This window comes from Drosophila rhopaloa, unplaced genomic scaffold (assembly GCF_018152115.1).
Source record: "Drosophila rhopaloa isolate 14029-0021.01 unplaced genomic scaffold, ASM1815211v1 contig_218, whole genome shotgun sequence".
Taxonomy (NCBI): Eukaryota; Metazoa; Arthropoda; class Insecta; order Diptera; family Drosophilidae; genus Drosophila; species Drosophila rhopaloa.
Window position 1 is genome coordinate 1,657,054 of NW_025335104.1, and position 25,787 is coordinate 1,682,840.

Genomic DNA, 25,787 nt, shown 5'->3' on the forward strand with positions numbered 1-25,787 from the left:
AAGAAAATTAAAATATTACTCAAGTATAAATTTTATCTTGTCGCATGGACTTTCAAATCTGATTTTTACGTATACGACCTCTTAACAGTCAGAGTAGTCAATCTTCTAACAACGAATGGAATCATTTTAACAAATCTCTTTAAAATCTAAAGCAGAAATATTATCATACTTTATATCAAATTTTCTTTTAAAGGGATTCAAAGGTGGTGCTGCAATTGTTACAAATACACGCGAATAGGCTATCGGAACTAAGACAGAACTGGAAGCATACATGAAACCATGTCAAAATCCTCGAGAATCCTTGCCAAAAACACCAGACATATTGTTATCTCCAATTTCAACATTCAGCGCTGATTCCAAAGGACCATTTTTTTCTCAGCACTGGAGTAGATTTTTGCGTTATCTATGCAGCCATCTTTGTATGTTTAGCATCAAAGGCGATTCATAAAGAACTGGTACTGGAAATATCTACAAACAGGGTAAATAAACTTCGGCTTGCCGAAGTTTTCTTCCCTTCTTGTTAATCAATGATTTTAATATATGAAAACCATAATTAAATTTAATTACTAAATATATTTACCACTGCACTGAGATGACCTAACATGGTTTACTAGAACTTGAGATAAAAAACAAAATGAGCATGCAAAAAAAAGGTCTATTTGGCTTTAAAAAAAATGGTAAACAATTTCAGTAAAGTTTTCCAAACTTTCATATATGGAGTAAATTGTCGATTTAATTTTTTGGCCAGTTCTAAAGAGCTCTTATCATATATTAAACAAAACATTGTACTTTAAGATAAACGATTTGTAAAAAACGTTCTGTTATTCTTATAAACGTAAATAAATGTCTGCCGCACAAGAAATAAAGCCTACAAACGCTAACGGCACTTAGTTTGTTTCGAGTAGAAAAGTTCGATTTATGAAAATTCGAAAAGCTTTACTCCACGGTAAAAAAAATAGGCGTGACCTTTTTTTGGAATGAGCTTGCGCTGCGTAGAACTCATTAGGAAATTTATAATTAATAACATAATTTAAATCTCTAGATACATATTAATGAATTCCATAACTCTACCTTTTAAAAAATACAAAAATTAAGTATGTAAAATGAAATTCAGTATTAGAACCATATGTTCCTCTTATTATAATCTGCTAAAAATATATTTTTTTTTGGATCTTAGAGTACCTTTTTTCTAAAATCTTACAAACTTTTTTACATAACATTTAACACAAGAATGATAATGAACAGAATCTCACCTTAGCTTGGAACTGCTCCAATGTTATGTTGGAGTGTTGGTGGAGTAGCGAGAGGATTCGCTGCTGCTCAGTACGCTGCCAGGCAGTCAGTTGCTCAATGTTGAGTTTTCCCTGCTGCTTCAGTCGCTCGATTTCAGTATGAAGCCACTTCTCGATCTCCTCGACTGAGGTGTGGTACTGGAATGCCATTGTCTGCATGTGTTCACGATCCTTCTCCAGCTCAGCTCTGAGCTCCTCGGCGCTCCATTGTTTGTTCTGCTTAATGAGGGTTTCTAGACGCTCGCGCTCCGCTAGCTGCCAAGAGGTAAGGTTGTCTATCTGAAGTTGACCCTCATCACGCATTCGTGCCAGCTCCTGCTTCATCCAGTTCTCGATCTCCTCTACCTGGACGCTGTACTGGCGGGCTAGGCCCTCAAGGAGTTCACGATCCTGCTTTAGGCGGGCCTCCAGTTGCTCAGTGGACTTGTACTGCTGCTGAGCCAGGTTCTTTAGGTGCAGCCGCTCTACCTCCTGCCAATTGGTCAGCTTCTCACTTGGCTTTAACAGACCCATTCCGATGAAGCGCTGCTCCTCCTTCTTAACAAATTGTTCAATTTCCTCGATCTGCACGTTGTGCTGCATGGCCAGGCTCTGTAACTGGGAGCGATCCTTAAGAAGCCACTTGTGGAACTCTTCGACGGTGAAGTCGCGGTCCTGCACCATGTTGGTGAGATTGCCGCGCCACTCCAGCTGCCAGTTCTTCAACTTCTGCATCTCAATCAGTCCTTGGTCCTGCAACTTTTGGATCTGCTGCTTAATCCACCGCTCGATCTCCTCTACGTGCACCTGGTGCTGTTGGGCCAAGCTATAGAGGTGAGTCTGGTCCTTTCCAATCTTTAACTCAATCTCTTCGATGGACAGATTATTCTTATTGATAAGGTCTAAAAGGCGCTGGCGCTCGATCTTCTGCCAGTTGTTCAGCTGTGACTCCATCCTCAGCTGTCCCTCGTGTTGGAGTCGATCGCCCTCCGACTTGATCCATTGCTCTATCTCAGATACCTTTACATTATAGGTGTTGGAGAGTTCTTGCAACCGGGTTCGATCAGTTAACATCTTGCGCTCAAACTCGTCAAGCGAGTATTTATTCTGCTGAACCAGCAACGAGATCTGGGCGCGCTCATTCTGCTGCCAGTCTTTCAGAGTTTCCGCTTTGACCAGTCCCTCACTCTGCAAACGCAAGAGCTCTTTCTTTAGCCAGTCCTGAATGTCCTCGACGCTGATCTTGTACTTGTCGGCCAGCTTAAAGAAGTGATCCTGATCGTTCTTGATCTTAGTCTCCAACTCATCCACGGTCAACGAATTGTGTTGCACAATGGCCTGAAGACGCTCCCGTTCTTTTTGCTGCCAACTCTTCAACTCTCGCTCCACCTCCTTTAGCAAACCTTCTGACTGCAACTTTTTCAGCTCGCTTTTGATCCACTGTTCGATCTCCTCCACCCTGACCTTATAGATGCGCCCCATTTCCTCTAGATGACTGCGGTCGTTGATGATGGAGTTCTGGAACTCCTCAATGGTCAGTTGGTTTTGACCCACGATATCGCGCAGGTTCGTGCTTACGCTGGCCTGCCAGTCCTTGATGTGATCTTCAAGTTGCTGCTGTCCTCGCACTTGAAGGCGCTGCAGTTCTTCGTACTGCCACTTCTCCAGCTCCTCAACGGTCACTTGATACTTCGTTGCCAAATTCTGCAGATAGTTTTGATCTCGGTTCATCCGTTGCTGCATTTCCCCCACAGAGCCGCGGTGTTGCTGAAGAATGTTTTCCAGGCGGTTTCGTTCCGAGCTCTGCCAAGCAGTGATCTTGGTAACCTGTTCATTTTGATCCTTAATAAGTCCTCCAATTCGGGCCACCTCACCGCGGAGCCACTGCGTCTGGCTTTGCATATCACCCTGATACTTGATTGAAAGGTTCTTCAGTCGCTGTTGGTCGGTTTTGATGGAGTTTTGGAGAGCGGCGATCGTGGCGTTGTGCTGTCGAATTAGTTCTACCAGGCGCTGTTGCTCCATAGTGTTTTCTTCGGATAGGGAACTGGAGGTGGGGAAGGTGGTCTGCGTCACTGATGGCACCTGCGGCAATAGCGATTCATTCACCTGGTTCAGGTAGACGTAAAAGCGTTGCAGCTCCTCGCGCTGCCACTGCAGTAATTGGTTTTGACTGATGCCGTGCTGTTGTGCCGTCTGGGCAAGCTTGCGTTCGTTCTCATTCTGCCAGCGGTTTATATCCTGTGTCGTAAAGCCGTTTTGGTGAATCAACCAGTCTAAACGACTGCGCTCCTGCCTCTGCCATACGCTTTTGTCTTGAACCTGCGGCTGGTATTGCACCTGAAGAGCCTGGTAGCGTTCCAGTTCATGGCGGTGGAAATCCTTTAGCATGGGCAAACTTATCTGATAGCGCTGAGCAACGCCCAGAAGGCGTTCCTCTTGTTGCTGTTGCCAGTCGTCAAGTCCTTGCGGCGTGGTCAGATACCAAAATAGCCTCTCACGCTCCTCACGCTTCCACTCCTCGTCTCGCGGAATTTTTAAATGACCAAAGGGCTGTTGCTTATCGAACACTAATTTGCCGTCCTGCCAGCGCTGCTGCGACTCGGAACCACCTATGGAACTAGTTCCGTCCAGATTCATTGTAATAGTTTTGTTAAAGTTGTGTATTTCCACGGTCGAGCTGGCCCCTGGCGACGCAGAAGCCATCTGGTTAAAGGCGTTGTTCTCCAACTTACCGTCCACGTTAACCACCGAGTTATATCCGACCACGCTTGGCTCCATGTTCTCCCTTACCCAGTTTTGGATGGTCTTCTTTCGCGTAATCGTGGTTGTAGTGCTGCTAAGGGGAAGCGATGTCTGGTCAGGTCGGAGGATCTCCTGGTTTAGTTGGGCCGAGCTTCCGTATCCCGACAACCTCGTGGCCTCCGTGCAGTTACGGTGCACCACGTAGGTCTTGCCGCCGATAACCTTCACCTCGGCGGGATATGCGAAGTTTTTCACCTCGTCGAATCCACTTAAGTCCACGGGTTGAAAAGGACCAAGGCCCACTGTCTGTTGCAGGCTAGCGCTTTCGCCTCCAGCGTAACGTTCAAGCAGCTCTGCGGCCTTCGCTTCAAAGAAGTTGGGCTGCGCTATGGTACTATAGATAGTAATGCCTTCACGCATGTCCGCCACCAGCTGCTGACTGATTTCTGAACTCAGGACGTCCAGTTGGGCGGGGCTCCTTCCGGTCAATTCTAAAATAGAAGCTAAAAAACAGGATCCGTTAAAGATTGGGTTCAAATTGTGTATCCGGTTTTCTAATGCCGTTAAAAAGGAATGCCACTCTCAAAGATTTGTTATTTAGTTTGAAAAATTGTTATTAAGACTGAAAAATTGATATAAGAAAATAGTCATTTTTAATTGCATACAATTTAGTAAGAAGTCAATATATTTAAAACTAAATTGTTAGCAATTGTCAACAAGAAAGCTCATGTTGTTCCTGTGGCCCAATTCCATATGAATTCTTTCTACTTTCTGTTCAAACCTTATTACTCTTTTACTCGGCAAGTAACAAGAACTGGGAAACATTTAGGAACATTGATTTTACTTGCAACCAACTATTAAAAATGATAAAAGTGACCCAGTCGCACAGTGCCGGGACAGAAACATAAAACAGTTTTAAAAATTACATTTTTTGTTGAGCTTTTATAAATAAACTTTGTACTCAGCAGCGAAATTAGTTCAATACAGATCTTTGGTAAACACAGAACAACATTCTGTTTCATTGCACTTTTTTGGACTCACACATCAACGGATACCCACACTCGCATAACTAGCGAATTTTGGACCTGCACAAGGGCAGGTTGCCTTCACTGTCGGGTTGCACAGGAGCAAGACCATTCATTTGGCGACCGTGACAGGACACCTGCAGTCTTGGATTGTACTGGAATTGGAGGATCACGAGGGATCCGTCGACAACAGAACCTCTGCAGATTGGACATCAATTGGATGCACATAACCTCACATCGGGTAGCTACACAGTAAGAAACAACCCGAACCGTAAGCTAAACCAACCACAAAAAGTCATTATAAACCAGAATTATTTGGAAAATAAAAGCAAAAGGCCCTTTCATTGTGTTGAAAATTTTGCAAGTGCAGTGAGCAAATTCTAACCTGGTTAAAGCTTTCACTCAATGTTTACTTGGTAAAGCTAAGCTTTTGGAAAGTAGTTCAAGAAAGTTAGTGTTAACATTTCACTCAACGGCTTTAAAACTGTATCCACAATCGGTGTAATCTGCACATCACCTGAGTTTGTGTTTGTTTTCTGCTAATATATTAATCTATCCCACAAGATGACAAAACCGCCAGTAGAGGAGCAGCTGGTGTGTCTCAGGCGCAAGCGCAAAGAACGAGCTTTGTCTGCTACTGTCATCGATGCCAGCACGGCGGCGTGCAGAGTGCAAATGTTAGAGTCCCACTATAGGCAATTGGCTCAAATTCAGCTGCAAATCGAGGAATTGGATCCAACGGAGAATTCTAGCGACTCTGATGAAAAGGATAGCTTCGAATAGGCCGCAGCGGTCTGATGAGTTAAGCGTCACAAACTCCAAGTTCTTAGGTAGCGGAAACCACAGCATAAGGCATATCTACTTAGTTGCTTATCTGGTCCAGCGTTAAGAGTTGTGTCAGCCTTTCAAGTTTCAGATGCCAACTACCAAAAGGCTCTAAATCAGTTACAAGAGCGTTACGATAAGAAAGTATTTATTCTCATTGAGCATGTCACCAGTTTTTTCGGCATTTCTCACATGAAGAAGGCTGACCCGTGCTCTCTTCGCCAAATTTTAGATACTGTCTCAGCACTTCTTGGCTCGCTTCTTTCTTTTGGCACTGAGAAAGACATTCTTAGTGCAATAATCATTCATCTCGTCCTGCAGAAAGTTGATTCTGATTCTAAACAAGCATACGACAGAGCCCAGGTGTATGAAAATCTTCCGAATTGGGAAGATTGTTATAATATTATATTATGAGCAGACATTGTCAATTTTTAGAGTGTCATCTAAAATCTCCAGTTGAAGGTAAACTGTATGAGAAACGTTTTGAAAAACCCAGTTATTCTCGAAAGGCATTTATAGCTGCCAAACGGAGTTGTTTTAAATGCAATTCAACTGATCATAGCCTAGGATCATGTCCATTATTCATTTCACTCTCATTCGAAAATCGTCATAGCTGGGCAAAGCAAGCTACTTTATGCTTAAATTGCTTACATAAAGGTCACATTGCAGCAGATTGTCCTTCGAAATTTCGTTTCAGGACATGCCACGGATTACATCATTCCTCTTTGCATCGCCCAGCCGATCCCAAGACAGCGATTGAGAAAGGTGAAGAGCAAGACGATTCACAAGCCAGCTCATGAACCCAGGTGTTTGCTGGACTTACACGCAACTCAAAACGCTCGCTTATCCCAACAGCGCTCATCCTAATTAAGGACAAGTATGGCGTGTTTCACTCTGCTAGAGCTCTGCTAGACTCAGGGTCAGAAGTAAATTTTATGACAGAAACTCTAGCGAAGACCCTTCAGATACCATTTAAGCGAAAGAATTTTGAGGTATCGGGAATTGGGAACCTTCGGTCTCGGTTATCAGCTGATGAGTGGCCGCTGCAATTTTCAATTACGAAATCTATAGCTCAGCAGCAGCCAGAGCGCTGCATAGATACATCGCAATGGTCGATCCCTGAAGACATCGATTTGGCCGACCCACAATTCTTTAAGCCTCACAAGATTGATATTTTGATCAGTACGCAGGAGTTTTTTGATTTGCTGACTGGTCAGAAGGTATCGTTAGGATGGGCTTACAACCAGGCGCAAAGACGCACACATTTTCTTGCAATGGTTTTAAGACCCAGGATCTTAACGATGCCCTTGCACGGTTTTGGAAAATCGAATCATTTGAGGAGACTAGCAAAAATAGGTTTACGCTTAAAGAAGAAGAGTGCATTCAACATTTCTTTAAGCACGCTGTTATTCTTGACTCCGGTCGAATTCAAGTCCGTTTGCCATTTGCGCGATCCCCAACTAGTCTCGGAAGTGCGGTGGAAAATGCCAGACGGCGTTTTCTTCAGCGTGAACGGCGATTAGGACGCCTGCCTAAACAAAAGAAAATGTACACCAAGTTTATGCAAGAATACATGGATCTTGGCCACATGGAACTCGCATCTGATTTTAATATTAACCAACCTCATTATGTCATACCGCACCATCCAGTGTTGCGGCCACAAAGCTCAACAACTAAACTGCGAGTTGTTTTCCATGCCTCCGCAAAAACGACATCGAATTTGTCTCTGAACGACATTCTAATGGTTGGACCCACGATCCAACAAAATCTGATTCTAACTCTGCTGGCATTCAGACTACACAAATTCGTTTTCACAGCCGACATAACTAAAATGTATCGGCAATTCATGATTGATTCTAAAGACCGTAATTTCCAGCTCATTTTTTGGAGAGATTAGATTGATCAGCCCCTACAGCTATTTCGATTAAATATTGTAGCGATTCAAAGTCTTAACTTTATCGCCAAGAGATACGAAAACGAATTCCCAATTGGATCTCATACTTTACAGAATGATATGTACGTGGATGACCTTCTCACGGGAGCCGACAGCTTAGAGGACTAGCAAATGAAAAAGCTTCAGACCGAGAAAATTCTTCAACGAGCAGGTTTGAAGTTGTCAAAATGGAACTTTAGCGGTGAGAGATTTTTTAGGAGAATACCAATTCAAGGTGGATGGTAAAGAAGTGACAAAGGCCTTGGGAATGTCATGGAAACCGCAAACGGATGTATTTTGTTTCCGATTTGATCTGCCGAAATCCGAAGCTTCCTCCGAGAGGCAAGTTATTTCTGTCATTGCAAGTTTGTACGACATCCTTGGACTCCTAAGTCCAATCATTATCAGGTACAACATTTTTGTACAAGAACTTTGCAGAAATAGTCTTGAGTGGGATGAGCCGCTGCCTGATGCGCTGCAAGAAAGATTGCGGCAAATCGAGCCTGATTTACACATTTTAAACCAAATTGAAATTCCAAGGTTCGTCAATTCCTCGTCTAGTACGGAGTGCGAGATACACGGGTTCGCAGACGACTCAGAGCGTGCATACGGGTGCTGTATTTATCTCCGATCATCTCAAGAAAAACAAGCTATTTCGCGTTTAGTAATTGCAAAATCAAAAGTTGCGCCTGTTCAGACTATCTGTCTACCAAGACTTGAGTTGTGCGCACCATTGCTTCTTTGCGAAACATGGGATAAAATCAAACATAAGTTTGAGAACATATCCAAGAAAGTTACTTTTGGTCAGACTCGACAATTGTCAATTACAATGCACACATCCCAGCTTAAGTGTTTCGTAGACAATCGGGTGTCAACTATTCAAATAAAGTCCGCGAACATCAAATGGCGACATGTTCCGGGTCAGGAGAATCCAGCGGATATCGTTTCGCGAGGATGTGCCGCAGCCAATCTAAAAAACACAATCTGGTTCAACGGACCAACATTTCTTCGCTTCAACGAATGCACTTGGCCAAAGGAAAACCCAATTGCCAACTCTGCGGACAACGCATTAGAATTTTGTGGTAACTTTTAAATGTGGCGATAGCAGCATCGAGAAAACTATAATTGAAAGGCTTATCAGCAGAATCTCTTCATGTACTCGAATTGTCCGGATCGTAGCTTTCATATTTCAAGTTTTCAACGGCGTTCCTCCCAGCAAAGAGCTTCGTGCCTCACAGCCAAACGAACTTGATGCCAATGAAATTCAGAAGGCATTTATCTACATCGTCTCCACAATTCAAAGCCAAATCAAAGCCATGTCTGGAGGATCGAAATCCCAACAGTCTGACTCTCTGGCAGCGCGTCACATACCTCAAGCAGCAGTTTTGGGAGCTCTGGCGACGGGACTACCTTCATACGTTGCAACTTCGAAGCAAATGGTTGACGCCGCAAGCCAACATCACGCCTGGACAGTTAGTGATCATCCATGATGACAACACTCCACTTCAGCAGTGGCCTCTCGGTCGAATCTTAAATACTTGTTCTGGAGCTGACGGAAAAGTCAGAGTTGTCGACATAAAGACGATGAAAGGAGTTACTCTGCAAAATTGCGCCGCTCCCAGTTTAAGCAATCTGTTGCAAAAACCAGAGTCCTTCCAACGGGGGGAGGATGTTGGAGCACGACATTTAATTTATATTGTTAAAGAATCCTAAATTCAAACCCGAATTGTATATGTAAATAAGACCCACTTTACTGTAACTGAGACGAGGTTGGACGCTCGACACTTGTATGAATCTTTGTACTCAGCAGCGAAATCAGTTCAATACAGATCTTTGGTAAACACAGAACAAACTTCTGTTTCATTGCACTTTTTTTGACTCTAGTCTGCACACGGATAGACTAACATCAACGGATACCCACACTCGCATAACTAGCGAATTTTGGACCTGCACAGGGGCAGGTTGCTTCCACTATCGGGTTGCACAGGGGCAAGACCATACATTCTTTATAATGTCTCCTTAATTGCGTTTCAAACTTTTGACTGAAATTATAATACCCTCTGCAAGGGTATGATAAGTGGAGAAAAATAATGATAAGCTGATGACTTAGAGTCGACATAGAGTAAGAATCGTACTCTATGGAGTCGACGCTGTAGTGAGCCTTTGCCGGACGGGTAATATTTATTTTGGAGGAAGATTTTTCCATACATACATAATGATGGATACTCAAGTAATAACAATGAACATTCTAAGGAATCTAAGGGCAAGATCAGATAACACGAACTTTGCTTTAAATGAGCTTATAAGCTTCTGCAACATTAAGAAGAACTTCTAAAAAAGGTTTTAAATAATGGACAGAGGCCAATATATACATTGCAAATCGCTAATTAATATACAAAAAAAATTTTTTATTATTATGTTTTATGTAAAGTCAGGATATATCAATAAAAATATTGACACACATTAAAAATAATAGAATGCAGACATGGCCAATTAAAAAAAATATTCATCAGACTTTCCCTGTATTGCTAGCAGGTGTATTTAAGTAGACAGCCAGCAAGAGGATTTTAACGATTATATCAATTGAATAATTTCTGAAAGTAGTTCTTGTTTAGGCGCAGTGAGTTATGCATGTAAGTTACGTATGTATACGCAAATACCCTGGACACCAAACCCAACACACAACCTGTTTATCCCGAGATACACATTATTCCAACATTATTCCACATTATTCCAATCGTCAATAACATATCGCAGTTATTCAAATCTCTTCGACATAAGCATTTAAACCCCTTAAACATAAATTTTTCTCAAATTAATAAAACAAAGATGCAGCCTAGAAACCATTTCATCAAGTCACAATAAAAATTTATTAAGCAAAGTCCACTTACGCTACTCGCGTCGCTGTCACCGGTTTAACATTGGGAATATAACTGTAAAGAACCAAATAAACTTCGCTGTCTATTAAAATAAGAATAATATATACCGAAGCTAAAAATATCGTATGTACATAATAAATTTACTATGTCAGGCACAGATGTAAGCAAAGAACCAAATATCAAAACTTTTGCCAAGCCGTCGGCAGTGACAGTGATATTAGCTGTCACCACGATTTTCTATCCAGGCGGTAACCGGAGTGCTCCGATGCATAACTCAATTTCAACTTTCAGGTATATTGCACAATAATAATAATTTAATTTGCCGCTTTTAAATTTTAGCTTATTTATTTTTATACCCTTGCAGAGGGTATTATAATTTTGGTCAAAAGTGTGCAACGCAGTGAAGGAGACATCTCCGACCCTATACAGTATATATATTCTTGATCAGGATCACCTCATGAGTTGATATAGCCATGTCCGTCTGTCCGTCTGTCTGTCCGTCTGTCTGTCCGTCTGTCTGTCCGTCTGTCTGTCCGTCTGTCTGTTTCTACGCGAACTAGTCTCTCAGTTTTAAAGATATCGAATTGAAACTTTGCACACACCCTTCTTTCCTTTGCACGCAGTATATAAGTCGGAACGGCCGGGATCGGCCGACTATATCCTATAGCTGCCAAATAACTGATTGATCGGAAATGCCATAACTCTGCTGTTTGTTAAGTTAATAAGTTGGGACTCTCTATGAGTATTATATTTGGCCAATCAATCCGACGTACCAAATTTCATAAGGATCGGACGACTATATCTTATAGCTGCCATATAACTGATTGATCGGAAATGCCATAACTCTGCTGTTTGTTAAGTTAGGAAGTTGGGACTCTCTATGAGTATTATATTAGGCCAATCAATCCGACGTACCAAATTTCATAAGGATCGGCCGACTATATCCTATAGCTGCTATATAACTGATTGATCGGAAATGCCATAACTTTGGTGTTTGTTAAGTTAGGAAGTTGGGATTTTCTATGGGTTTTATTTTTGCCCAATCAATCCGACATATCAAATTTCATAAGGATCGGCCGACAATATTCTATAGCTGCCATATACATAACTGAACGATTGGAAATGCCATAACTTTGGTGTTTTTAAAGTTAGGAAGTTGGGATTTTTTATGAGTATTAAGAATGCATCATATGAATAATTTTGGAGAATATAATTTGCAGAATATTCTGCAAGGGTATTTCAACTTCGGCTCCGCCCGAAGTTAGCTTTCCTTTCTTGTTCTTAATGAAGAATCCATAACTCCAGGCTAATATTATTATGCATTTTGTAAATTAAAAAACCATTTTAAAATTTATCGGCGCGTTGCAAGACAAAATTATCCTAATGTGGGTACAACAATTATCTACAAAGCCTTTCCAATTTAAGCAATATATTCACTCACAGGCCGTGTTAAAGGACGTTTCTTCACGGATATTTGAGAAAATCGCTCAACAGTGTCTGAGTTAGCACATACAAAAAGGAAAGGAACAATTAATTTAGAAATAGAGTCCTTCAAAGAGAGTGTTTCTAAATACCGTGTACATACATAGGTTTGCTAAGTAATATTCCTGGAAAATTAAAAAATAATTGTACCACAGTATTTTAAAAATCGCATTACAGTAGGCGGAGTTTAGAGGAATTTAAAATCAACTAATCAACTAATTTTCTTCCATTTTAAATACCAGTTCGAACAATTGAAACAATTTTGAACAATTTTGAAAAATTGCATCGTCTTTCGCAGATCGTGTTCAAAGCTAACAGCTATTTAAAATTAATTACTATTCCCGGTTTCTTTAAATTAATTCTTTAAATGTAAAAACTTGTAGACAAACAGAATTTTATTTATATACAGCAGACTAATCAAGTTGTATACAACAGCAAGTTGTAGCGAATTCTTCCTGTTTTTTTATAGCAGAGGGTATTATAATTTCAGTCAAAAGTTTGCAACGCTGTAAAGGAGACATTTCCGACCCTATAAAGTATATCAGCATCACCAGGAGAGTCGATCTAGCCATGTCCGCCCGTCCGTTTCTATGCAAACTAGTTTTTCAGTTTTAAAGGTATCTGCTTAAAACTTTCACAAAAGTTGTCTTTCCATTGCAGGTAGTATATACATAAGTCGGAACGAGCCGGATCGGGCGACTATATCATATATACCAAAGGAACATAAGAATAAATAATTTTAAATATATAACTTTGTTGTTTTTTATTTTTTTGTTTTGTTCTTTGGGATTAGGTAATATTTAAATACTATGGAATTACGTTTTTAATTTAATTAAAATCGGAGATCTATGTATATCATAGCTTCCATAGGAAAATCAAAGAATTGATAAAAATAGAGGATGAAAAACATTTTATTTTGCTGTTTTTCAATGTATCAAAATATTCTTTTGAAATATAGTAATAATAGTATATCAGAATTACGCTTTTAGTTTCGTCAAAATCGGACAACAATATCATATAGCTGCCATAGAAACGATGGCAAAATGCAGCGCTAAATCGAGATAGCCTATTGTTTTTGGTAATATAAGTAGGCATAAAAATCGAAATGTAGTCGTTTTGTAATAACTGCAGGGGCAGTTCGGCAAGCCGAAGTTTGCTTCCTTTCTTGTTTTTGTTTATTTTAGAAAGTTACATATGCAAAAAAATACTGAGCGCCTTGCCTTTTTAACTGAAAAGCATAAACTATTTTAGGACGTAGACATAATTTCTCGGTCCTTTCGATCCTTGTCGTCGAAGTGAACTGCATTCTTTGGTGAATTCTCTTTTAATTCTTTTTTTAGATTTATGTATGTATATACTTAGTTGAATTTTGGAAATAAATCGTGACGGGCATAGTCTCTCTAAGCCCAAGTCTTCTCATTCGCGCAGTACCGCACGTCTTAAATAAAACCTAAATAGGGAAATAATTAATTTATATACTGTGTGACTAACCTACACGTTCACTTGACAATCGGTCATATTTTTCCCGGACCTGATTTGAGTTATACGATAAAGTTAGTTGACACGTATATACCGATTTTTCTTTTTGCTGGGGTACTGTAAAATAACTAGATTAAATACTAAAAATACTCATTCATTTTTGTTACTGTTTTTTAATATATTTGGATTTGAGTTGAAATTAATCATATCTATATACATTTAACCATATGGATTTGACAGTTGTTTGACGTCGCAGTCGGTAGAAAAAAATGTTAGGGAATTTAAAAATAAATATACTTTTCATTGTCAATTGAATTTATATATTATTTAGCATCGGGCTTTTCACTTTGAAAGATTTCTTGGGCATTCCCCAAAAGACCGGAACTATCAGTCCATCAAAAATATTTAAAAAATGTTCAATGGAGAAGCTGGTTTGGGACAATCAAAATTGCTTAAACCTACGGTCAGCTTTACTAATTTAACTATATTGTACCCAGCTGCCATCCGGGAATATTGCCGTTTTTAACTGATTTGGCTATTTATTAATTTTGCACTTTTATTGACAACAATAATTTTATAAAATTCTAAACAAATTATTCAATTTGTATATTTATAAATTCAGATTGACAGCTATTTACAGCAGCTAATTACGGGTGGTAACAATGCGCGTACCGTTCTTGCCGCCTAGGACAAAGAAAAGAGAAATACAAATAAGATTTTTCGAGAATCTTGCAAAATATGGTGGGTAATACCAAAATTTATGATAAAAAACTAAAATAATAAAGGCAGACTTTTCAGTGATCTTATGACATCGAAATAATGTTAGACATGTTTAAATATTTTAGGAAATGTATTACTCATCGCAATATGATTGTATCAATCTTAAAGAAATTTAAAAAGAGTAAAATTCCGGCACCATAATCTTGAAAAATATATGCATAAAAACACAAAAATGTAGTATTGTATTCCACTAAACAATACGCTGATAAATTAAAAGGCAGATGATAACGGAGACAGCTTAATCCGTATCCGGATATAATCAATCATAAAATATCTAGAAGCAAAAAGCATACTTTTATATTATAAAGAAAAATGTAAATGCCATTTTTATACCCTTGCAGAGGGTATTATAATTTTGGTCAAAAGTGTGCAACGCAGTGAAGGAGACATCTCCGACCCTATAAAGTATATATATTCTTGATCAGGATCTCGTCCTGAGTTGATATAAGTACGTCCGTCTGTCTGTCTGTCTGTTTCTACGCAAACTAGTCTCTCAGTTTTAAAGATATCGAATTGAAACTTTGCACACACCCTTCGTTCCTTTGCACGCAGTATATAAGTCGAATCGGGATCGGTCGACTATATCCAATAGCTGCCATATAACTGGACGATCCGAAGTGCCATAACTTTGGTGTTTGTAAAGTTAGGAAGTTTGGATTTTATATAGGTTTTATATTTGGCCAATCAATCCGACCTACCAAATTTTATAAGGATCGGCCGACAATATCCTAAAGCTGCCATTTAACTGATTGATCGGAAATGCCATAACTTTGGTGTTTGTAAAGTTAGGAAGTTGCGATTTTCTATGGGTTTTAATTTTGGCCAATCAATCCGACCTACCAAATTTCATAAGGATCGGCCGACTATATCTATGCTATTGTATGACCGTTACTGCCCGTTAATGTCACTCCCTTGCATTATAAAAGAGGCTGATATGTCAAATTCAAAAGAAGTATGAGTATTAAGAATGCATCATATGAATAATTTTGGTTAATATAATTTACAGAATATATACAAGGGTATATCAACTTCGGCTCCGCCCGAAGTTAGCTTTCCTTTCTTGTTTTTCTTTCTTTTAAGTGTTAAATATATGAATTATCTTAAACTTGAATGGTTGAAAATCTAAAAACTATGCACCATTGAACTTTCAGGTTTTTACTATTAATTTACCATTGCGCGGTAGTTTACATAGTTTACTCCTCAATATGACCATAGAGTAAGAATCTGTATATATATATATTCATACATTCTTTAAGACATTAAAACTTACCACTCCACGATGATGTGAAGCCAAAGTTAGTTGATCCCTGGGAAAGAACGTTGAATTTCTGCTTTAGATGGTTAGCCAGCTCTCGCACTTCGTTAAAGTGCGCAGAGGCCCAAGGATTAAGCTGTGGTACCAACTGTGGGGACTTTCCATCGCCGTAGGATAATGACGGGCTGGATATAAAACTGGACCGCTGAAAACTGCCGTAGCCCTGGCCTATGGCAGCCGCCAAAAGCAACGTGAGCACTTCCAGAGTCCTCATGCCGCGACACGCTGCAAAGCAATAATAGCAAGCAACATTAAAACGTATCAATAATTAATAGTAAGTAAGTACTCAACGAGCAAGATGAGGGCTCCGCAGAAATTATAAATTATTTTTAGGCAAAGTCTAAACATATTTAGGCGCTGATAACGAGAGGATGTCAAATCTAGTTCAGACCGTAACTCAAGATTATCGCACCGGCTTTGGACTGCGGGTCGGCAAAGGTTAATGCGTGCACTACTCGGTATCAGCCCATGAAAACGTTCACTTATTAAAAACTCACTGCTCAGTTCTGTATTATTTGTTTCTTTTTTGACCACATTTTTATGTATGTGCTCCGAATTCCATTTTCATCCGGTTTATATTGATAAGTCTAATGAACTTGGCGACGTGGAACTTTTTAGGCCCTTCAAATGGGTCACATATGCCTTTTCCAAATTTAGTAGTATTTATTTCTGGAACATATATTTGGGGCCACTGCAGTTTGCTTCTTGTTATTTTTAAAAATGTTCTTAAATTCTATATATTTTGATCTGTTCCTTGCAAAGCATCGTAAAACATACAGATCTTCTGACTTACACTGCTATTCACTTTCAAATAGAATTTTGGCTGCCCAGAAAAGTATTTTTCGCAGATAACTTTTGAATGGATTTGACTCGAGATACTTTACACAAGATTCACTCACAGCTATTTCCCAAATATTCGTTTATTCGAGAGGAAACCGTTTTGCCTTGTCGCGCTGTGAAACACAAACTGACAGCCCAGCACCAAGCACAAAGCTTTTATGGGAAGATCGCTTAACGGAAGAGGTTGTAGTATACAGAGACAGATTTTCTGCGGCAGAGAGAAATAGAATGCCTTTGGTTTTGAGCTAACCTAACATAATAAATATCAGAGAAATCAATTGCTGCGTCATGACACCAAGGCGGGCAGTCAAGCTGGTGAACGAATCAGACAATGATCCCATACAATTGATTCATAAGCCGGTAACCTGCTCTTCGAGCGCTTTGAGTTCGCTTGCACTCGATTGCATTAGACCGAAATAGTAATCGAATGCATAACTCATGAACTGCTGCAGAGAACGGCGTTCTCTTTGCATGACTCAATGGGTTAATCTTTATTTAAGTTCTTGAGATTATTTAAGTAAATTACACAATGCGACATTTATCAGGTCACAACAAAAGGACAACGTTTTGAGATAATTTCCTAAAATTTGTTATCGAAACTATAAATTCTGCATCATTTCTTTTTATAAGTTGCCCCTATGTTGTTGTCATAGTAAAAGTTTCTGCGCAACTTCGAAATCTTTTTCGTATTTTAAAGAGGATATAGGGGAAAAATGTTTTTGCATAGGTAAAATTGTAGGAAAATGAAAGCACAACAAAATTGTTTTGAAAAAAAACAACGTGGTGCCTCTCAAATTGGTAATTTCCCATTTGTTCATTTTTCGTTGATTAAAATTTTTGCAGCTACTTTACACACGTTATTCTGTTTTTCAAAACGTTTCGGCCTTTTTCTACCATTTTTTTCAAATGTTTTAAAACTAATTAGTTCACTGTTGAAAAAAATCTTTTACGAACACAGACTCGAAAAAACGACTGTATTCTAAAAAACAAATATGAAATAAAAATCTCCCAAAATATAAAAAAAAAATATTTTTACTAAAATACGAAAGGATTAATATAAAAGGCACTTAGTCAGAAATTTATCCTGAACGTTAAAAAAAATGTCTTGTCCAGTGTCTTTGCCAGTGACTTTCGTCAGGTCCTTTTTTCACCCCGGAACTCAGATCGACGAAAAAATCTCAGCTATAAACTTTAACTAACTAAATAATAATCAGTAAAAATAATTTGGTGAAAATTCATCGCATTTTAATAAGTAATTCATCACATTTTCATCAGTATTTTATCACAATTTTATCAGTAGTTCATCACATTTTCATCGGAAGTTCATAGCGTTTTCATCAGCAATTCATCGCTTTTGTATCATTTTCATTCATTCATTTCATTTCCATCAGTTAATAATCATCAATTTTCATCAGTAATTCATCGCATTTTACCTGCCAATTCATCATAATTTCATCAGTTAATTTCATCTGGAATTCAACGCGTTTTCATCAGTAAATAATGTGTTAAAAACTTCATTAATCTTTCCATTTATTACAAATTTATTACAGAAACAAAAATAATTTTATAATTTGCTGCTATTTTTTCCCCTACAAGGTGAAGTTTTATTTATATTAAACAGATAAAATTACATTTCTCCAACCTTATAACATTCTGCCAATATACAAAAGGTGTGTTATTAATTCGTTGTTGCTTATTTTAATATTAGTTTCTGCGATAAAATATTTGTTTTGTTTTTAAGTGCCAAGGGGCGAGCATTTGATAGTTTAAATGTTTAAATTGTCATGTGCTAAACACTTTCAATAATTAAATATTGATCCGTTCTCTGCGGTAATCAATGAAAGTGCATGTAAAAACCGCGAAATCAACTTCGAATCCTATTGTTCTTTCCTTTGCCCAATTCGTCTTTACATCTTTCCATTCGCGTCAAATTAAAAATGTCCGACTATGCTTAATATAATTTACATTTTTTAAATTTACCTAATAAATAAATCCATGTTAGTTTTAAAAAGTATATCCATAAGCTAAAATAATTAATAAGTATCGACTACAATATTTATTACAAGAATAAAAATGATGTTATGTCAATTTCATTGGGTTTTGATCTAAATATATTGTCCAGACTGTGTAGTCTATATCTGTTAAAATATTTAAAGTTGTATATGTTCCATTTGTATTTCTATTATAATTATTAGCTTTAAGAGGAGTTATGGTATTTAAATTTCTTTTTTGCCTTTTTTTTTATTTTTTTTCTGAATGCACAACATTTAAGGGAATATTGCGTTAAAATTTTAGTTTGATCCGAGTAAAACTTGTATTCGATTTTTGGGTGTCCAAAACTTTAAAACGCTTTCCGGAAAAGCTGCCATTTTAAGGTCGGTGAACACGATCCTGCAAAATGTGCTGGACGAATCGTTTTGAAATTTTAAACACAATTTGTGAGAATTTGTGGAATTCCTTGCGTGAATTACCCCCAGTAAATCTGTTTCGAAATAATAACGCCACGAGTGAACGTTAAGTTCATAGGAAATTATAACTATATTTGCTAGTAAGCCGTGTCTCTTCTTTTCACGGTGAAGTACAATGTCGAAGTCGTTTTAGTGTGAGTGATGTGACCAGTTTGTTACTTTGTAAATAATACTCCAAATTACAACACGCGCCCTGAAAGTAACCATTTATAAATTAATTGATACAAGTGATGCCGAGCCAAGAAATACAATTCGAATGCTTGAAACTATTAAGCCCTTTGGTCATGACATCAGCTGGCATCTTATCGGTTTGCATATACTCTATATCGATGTCACCACTCTTGTACATATCCTGTATAAAATGATGACGTACGTCTATTTGTTTCCTGCGTGGATGGAAACCGAAACCTTTGACCAAGCTCTGAGCGATTTGGTTGTCGTTAAAAATTTTGACAGTCTCGCAGGTCCAGCCTAGACTATTTAGAAGTGCCTTTAAATACACAGCTTCCTTGGCTGCGCTAGACATTGCCAGATATTCAGACTCCGTGCTGGATAGTGCCACGGTCCTTTGCTTGCGTGCCTCCCAGCTCACAGCCGCACCTGCTAGGATGAACGCCTGGCCTGAGTATGAGCGCCGATCGGTTAAGTTTGCGCGTTCAGTCTGCGTCGACAACGCCATACAAATCTTCGCTTGAGCCTTGAAAAAGTAGTCCCAGGTTTCCGATCTGCGTAGATATCGAAGAACTCGCTTAGCTGCTTTCCAGTGGTTTGCATCGTAGCTCGAGTTGAACTGACTTAAGAAGTTCACGGCGTAGGCGATGTCTGGTCGAGTCATAACTGAAATAAACATTAAAGTGCCAATTAAACTTTGATATATATGTAGGATCGCCGGTGATTGGTTCAATTACAACTCCAAATATAATTTAATGATTTTATTTGAAATGGAAAAACAAAGGGATTTGTGGTTTTACATCTTCTCTCCCGGAAACACAGAAAGCAAAAGCGAATACTTCGTGCCACGTTCTTTTCGTGCAGTATCGATATTCTAATATCGACAGACTTGCCAATGATAAGCTTACGTCAACAGATTTAAAATAATGTAAAGATAATGTTAACGTAAATAAACTAAAATAAATCTAATATGTTTAAGCCTAGTATCCAGATCGACGAAAACCGTACGCCAGTCATCAGAGAGAGCGAGAGGCAAACAGCTGGCGTTCACTTTTCGTTGGGCCTTTTTTTCACGTCGGTCCCCTGATCGAGGAAAAAAATACCAGAAAATTGCATAGCCTTGCCAGTCTGCGGAAATGAACTTTGGGTGAACCCTATCGAAAAGATTAAAAAATTTAATCTTTTGGCGTGCGCTTCTCACTGAACATTATAAGAAATGGAGCGAAAAACTCAAAAAACTCACAAAAGTCGATTGAAGGTGTTTACATGTGAGGACAAAATAACATTAATACTATTTGGGGTGCCTCTTGTCAGAGCAAAATGTTTTTTAGGTCCAGAATGTACGAAAAAACACAATAAATGTGCAGCTATGAACTTTAAATTAGCAAATAATTATCAGTAAATTAAAAAAAACAACTGTTAAATTTAAATTGTATTGTTTTTTAAGCGAACGTGGCACAAAGATTCACTAAAGTCTGAGTGTGTGTAATTGCGCAGCAGCATTGTTCATCGAGGAGGCGTTTTACGCAGAGCAGTTCACTGGCAGATCGTGTACACCTGAGAGGTGTAGCAAGGTGCGCATCGTGCGCAAAGGTCCTGCAAGGAGGAAGGAGACATCGAAACTTGGCTTAGGGAAAGCGGAATTCTGGTGAATAAGCCTGGAGAAACAGCGTCAGCGTAGGCACAGGGTGTGTCGTGTCAAAGAAGGAAGGAAGACCCGATTCAATAAGCGTGAGCTCAGTGTGTGCGTTTTTTGCAGAAGTGGAGAGTGAGCGAACTGTATCAATATTTTTCAACTATTATATTTAATCAAAATTCATTGTATTACCTAACCACTAAGTTAAGTTCAAAAATTCGTTTTAATCTGTCAAATTTTGTAAACAGAGAGCAATAATGAGTACAGAATGCAGAGGGCAGAAATTTTGTCGCTAAACGTAAACGCATTGAAAGAGCAATTGTCACAGCTTAATTTAGCTGCAAGCGGTAGGAAGCAGACATTGCAGGACAGACTTCTTGACCACTACAACATAGCAGCTGAGGAAATCGAGGATGAGGAGTCTGAGTACGGGGATGCGACGACGATGCACAGTTCAAGATCTACACCAGGCGAAGGTCGCAGTTCATTTACATTACGCGACATAGAGGACTCTGTTTCTCAGTTCAATGGAACGAGCCAGCCGTCTGTTCACAGCTGGATCCAGGAGTTTGAAGATAATGCAGCAGCAGTCCAATGGAATAGTCTTCAAATGTTCATCTATTCGAAGCAATTGCTAAAAAGATCTGCGAAAATATTCGTTCGAAGCCAGTCAGGCATTTCCAACTGGTCATCTCTAAAGCGAGCATTAGTAGCTGAGTTCGGATCTGAGGTTTCGGCAATTGAAGTTCACCGAATGTTAAAAAATCGCCGAAAGGGTCCAAAAGAGGATTACAAGGAGTATCTCTATCTGGATGACGCCAGTCTTATAGAGTACTTCATCGAAGGTATATATATATATTATATCAGGCCAGGACTTTGCAGGAAGCACAGCAGCAGGATGAATGGGTTCGCGCAGTAATGGCCGCCCTCGAAAACAGCACTTACGATGACTTTTTCGTTAGGTATGGTATTTTATACAAGGATCCTGTCAAAGAGTTGATCGTGGTGCCGAGTCTGATGGAAGAGGAAATCATTCGTATGGCCCATAAGCAAGGACATTTCTCAGTAAAAAGAACAAAGGAAGCTGTTGAGAAGACGTTTTACATACCGAACTTGTCGAAGAAAGTAGTTAGAGTGGTAAAAAGCTGCGTCGAATGTATTGTTTCTGAGAGCAAGGCAGGCAGAAAGGAAGGTTTCTTAACACCTATTAACAAAGCCAATAAGTCGTTGGAAACATATAACGTTGACCATGTAGGTCCAATGGAGCAGACCGGCAAGAACTATAATTACATTCTCGTGGTGATCGATGCGTTCTCTAAGTTCGTCTGGCTCCACCCGACAAAAACTACAACGGCTGAAGGAGTTATCGATCGACTTACTCGTCAAGCGGCAGTTTTTGGAAACCCTAGGCGCATAATTTCAGACAGAGGGGCTGCATTTGTTGCAAATACATTTAAACAATACTGCGACCAGAACGGCATTCAGCATTTGATGATTACCACCGGAGTTTCCCGAGGAAATGGTTAAGTGGAGCGGATCCATTAGATCGTGATTCCGATGTTAGCCAAGCTTTGTCAGGAAAAACCGTGTAGTTGGTATAAACATTTAGAAGTTGTACAACAAGTAATGAACAGTACACCCCCAAGAAGCACGAGATTCTCACCTTTTAAGATACTGACAGGCGTTGAAATGGGAACTAACAAAGTAACAGAGCTGAACATGTTCCTTGAAGCCGCCGCTATTGAAGAGCTAGACCAGGAAAGAGAAACTGTTCGTATGGAAGCGCAGGATAACATTGCCAAAATTCAACAGGAGAATCGTAGATCCTTCAACAAGACGCGTAAGAAGGAGTTACATTACAAATTAAACGAGCTCGTAGCTATAAAGCGCACGCAGTACGGCACCGGCTTAAAGTTGAAACAAAAGTTCTTTGGACCTTACAAAATAGTCAGGACTTTGCCCCACGGCAGATATGTTGTGGAAAAAGTTGGTGACCATGAAGGCCCAGGGAAAACATCAACCGTTGCTGAATATATGAAGAAATGGAGTCCTCAATCTGAATCTGCAGAAGAACCATCATTCGAGTCGAATGATAATTCAGGATGGCCGATTGTGGGAAAAGAAAGGAAAACAAGAAGTGGTCATGTCTACAACTGTTCTGCATAAAGCCTAGTTTCCAGATCGACAAACGATTACGCGAGCGTAAAAACTTTAATCTTTCCAGTGTGACCAAAATTTTGAAAGTTTATTAGATTTAAGCGTGCTACGGTCGTACTGTCAATCAGCTGGGTTTGTTGACAAGCAGTTAAAATTCAAATATCGTATTTGCGGGAAAGAGCCTTTAAAAGATATTATCAAATACCTTGGCAAGACAAGTCTGCCGGTGTACAAAGAAATTAAAAAACAATACAATTTAAATTTAACAGTTGTTTTTTTTAATTTACTGATAATTATTTGCTAATTTAAAGTTCATAGCTGCACTTTTATTGTGTTTTTTCGTACATTCTGGACCTAAAAAACATTTTGCTCTGACAAGAGGCACCCCAAATAGTATTAATGTTATTTTGTCCTTACATGTAAACACCTTCAATCGACTTTTGTGAGTTTTTTGAGTTTTTCGCTCCATTTCTTAAAATGTTCATAATTTTTTAATCTTTTCGATAGGGCTCACCCAAAGTTCTTTTCCGCAGACTGGCAACGCTATGGAATTTTCTGGTATTTTTTTCCTCGATCAGGGGACCGACGCGAAAAAAAGGCCCGACGAAAAGTGAACGCCAGCTGTTTGCCTCTCGCTCTCTCTCATGACTGGCGTACGGTTTTCGTCGATCTGGTTGAAATTGAACCAATCACCGGCGATCCTACATATATATCAAAGTTTTTCGAAGTAAATCCCACTTCTGACACCAATTTGGAGGATCGCCGGTGATTGGTTCAATTACAACTCCAAATATAATTTAATGATTTTATTTGAAATGGAAAAACAAAGGGATTTGTGGTTTTACATCTTCTCTCCCGGAAACACAGAAAGCAAAAGCGAATACTTCGTGCCACGATTCTTTTCGTGCAATATCGATATTCTAATATCGACAGACTTGCCAATGATAAGCTTACGTAAACAGATTTAAAATAATGTAAAGATAATGTTAACGTAAATCTGATCGTAACATTGGGGAGTTTCTGACGCTCTGCTTCCATCCCCGTAGATAGCTGATGAGTCTGAGGTGACGTGCAGACGAAACTAGCTAGTCCTATCATAGTCGGGTTCACTCCCCAGGGAAAGTTAAGGGAATACATCGTTGTGTTATAGAAGAAATTAAAATATAACCAACGTATGACCTCGAGTAATTCAATAACACTACAATTATTGTTTACAAGGTCGATAAAAAAACCAACGTAAATAAACTAAAATAAATCTAATATGTTTATGCAGAACAGTTGTAGACATGACCACTTCTTGTTTTCCTTTCTTTTCCCACATATATACCTTTCCATTTCATTTTCGTTGGGTTGTTCCGGTCGTTTAAGTGAGCACTTCGCCGCGATTGGAGTTGCAGCAGGTTTGCAATCAACCATTCCGAATCTTTTCAAAGTTATATCAATGTACTTTTGCTGGACATTGAAACAGTACGCTTTTGCAAGTTTTGATCAAATTCAATACCCAAACAGTTTTTAACAGGACCAATATTCTTCATTTAAATGATCTTTCTCTTGAATAAGCCATTTTGGGTGATTTGTGGCTAACAATAAATCGTCGACATAAATAGTGATAAACAAAATTTTCTGCCCTTCTCTCTTTGCGAAAAAACATGGATCCTGTTTCGTTGGCTCGCATCCAATTTCTTTAAGTTTTTCGGTGAGCTTGCAGTACCAGCGCAAACCTGATTGCCGTAATCCATAAAGCGCCTTTTTGATTAGGCATGTGGGATTTGTGGCTCTCTTTTCTCCTGGGGTCATCTCATTTGCCATAGCCACAATTTTGGGATCAGCTGCAATCTGTTTGGATCCGATGGGTTCACCTGCTTTTAATCGCCGAGCAAACTCCATGAAGTCATCGGGAACACTCATGTACACCTTTTCTTCTAGCTCGCCGTTGAGGTAAGCAGTGACGACGTCCATCTGATGGATTTGCATATCAAATTCTGCTGCTAGAGCTGTCAATAGCCTTATTGACGTAGATCGCACCACCGGGGAAAACGATTCCTGAAAATCCTCTCCAGGACGCTGAGAGCAGCCTTTGGCTACAAGTCGAACTTTCTTATTTCCTGTATTGGAGCCATCGTCCTTGGTTCGAAACACTAGTTTGTTTCCGACAACCTTTCTATCTCTTGGCCGTTCAACTATCTCCCACGTTTTGTTGATAATGTGCGCCATGTATTCGTCCTCTATTGCCTGGAACCAGCCGATAGAATCAACGGAGCTCTTCGCTTCGTCAAGGGTTTCCGGATCATTCGTGATGGCTACGTAAACACTTTTGCATTCCTCAAATACGTCTTTCGGTGGCAAATCGGCATCTTCAACTATTTTTTCCGATTTCTTGCTCGTCTTCGTAGAACTCGGAGTGAACTCTGTTAAATCCTGGAATATTCAAAAATTTAACATCTTTGCTTACGAAAGTCACTCGCCTCTTCGGCGAATACAAACGATACGCTTTGGACTCTGAGTCATATACAACCAAAATGCACTCTTCAGACCTTGATTCGAACTTGCCTTGATTTTTGCCTTTAACAAGTGCATATGCTTTTGTACCGAAAATACGCAGATGCCATACAGTCGGTATTTTACCTGTAAACTGGGTATAAGGAATTCAGCCATCTAAAGCCTTTGTCGGACATCTGTTACGGATGTAGCTTGCCGTGTTTACCGCTTCTGCCCAAAACGATGGTGGTGCCCTAGACTGCCTCATCATGCATCGGGCCATCTCGATTAAAGTACGGTTGT

At 39.3% G+C, this 25,787-nt stretch overlaps 2 protein-coding genes across 5 annotated transcripts in view; both read right to left on the reverse strand.

The window, feature by feature from the left end:
• Positions 1-16,734, reverse strand: part of LOC108041036 (tiggrin) — a 33,237-nt gene extending 16,503 nt beyond the window's left edge. For 2 of the 4 annotated variants that reach the window (XM_044460789.1, XM_044460786.1), the window contains exons 1-3: positions 16,528-16,722; positions 15,690-15,959; positions 1,254-4,519 (exon numbers count right to left, since the gene is read on the reverse strand). In XM_044460789.1, coding sequence (XP_044316724.1) covers positions 1,254-4,519; positions 15,690-15,948 — 3,525 coding nt within the window. In that variant the 5' untranslated portion in view covers positions 15,949-15,959; positions 16,528-16,722. Of the gene's footprint in view, positions 1-1,253; positions 4,520-15,689; positions 15,960-16,231; positions 16,338-16,527 lie in introns of those variants that run through there. The other 2 variants (XM_044460787.1, XM_044460788.1) reach the window with 2 other exon arrangements.
• A 2,143-nt stretch (positions 16,735-18,877) lies between these two features.
• The window catches only part of LOC123037909 (secreted RxLR effector protein 161-like), a 58,678-nt gene continuing 51,768 nt past the window's right edge, over positions 18,878-25,787 (reverse strand). The window contains exon 2 of the mRNA XM_044460761.1: positions 18,878-19,879. Coding sequence (XP_044316696.1) covers positions 19,257-19,877 — 621 coding nt within the window. The 5' untranslated portion in view covers positions 19,878-19,879 and the 3' untranslated portion in view covers positions 18,878-19,256. The remainder of the gene's footprint in view (positions 19,880-25,787) is intronic.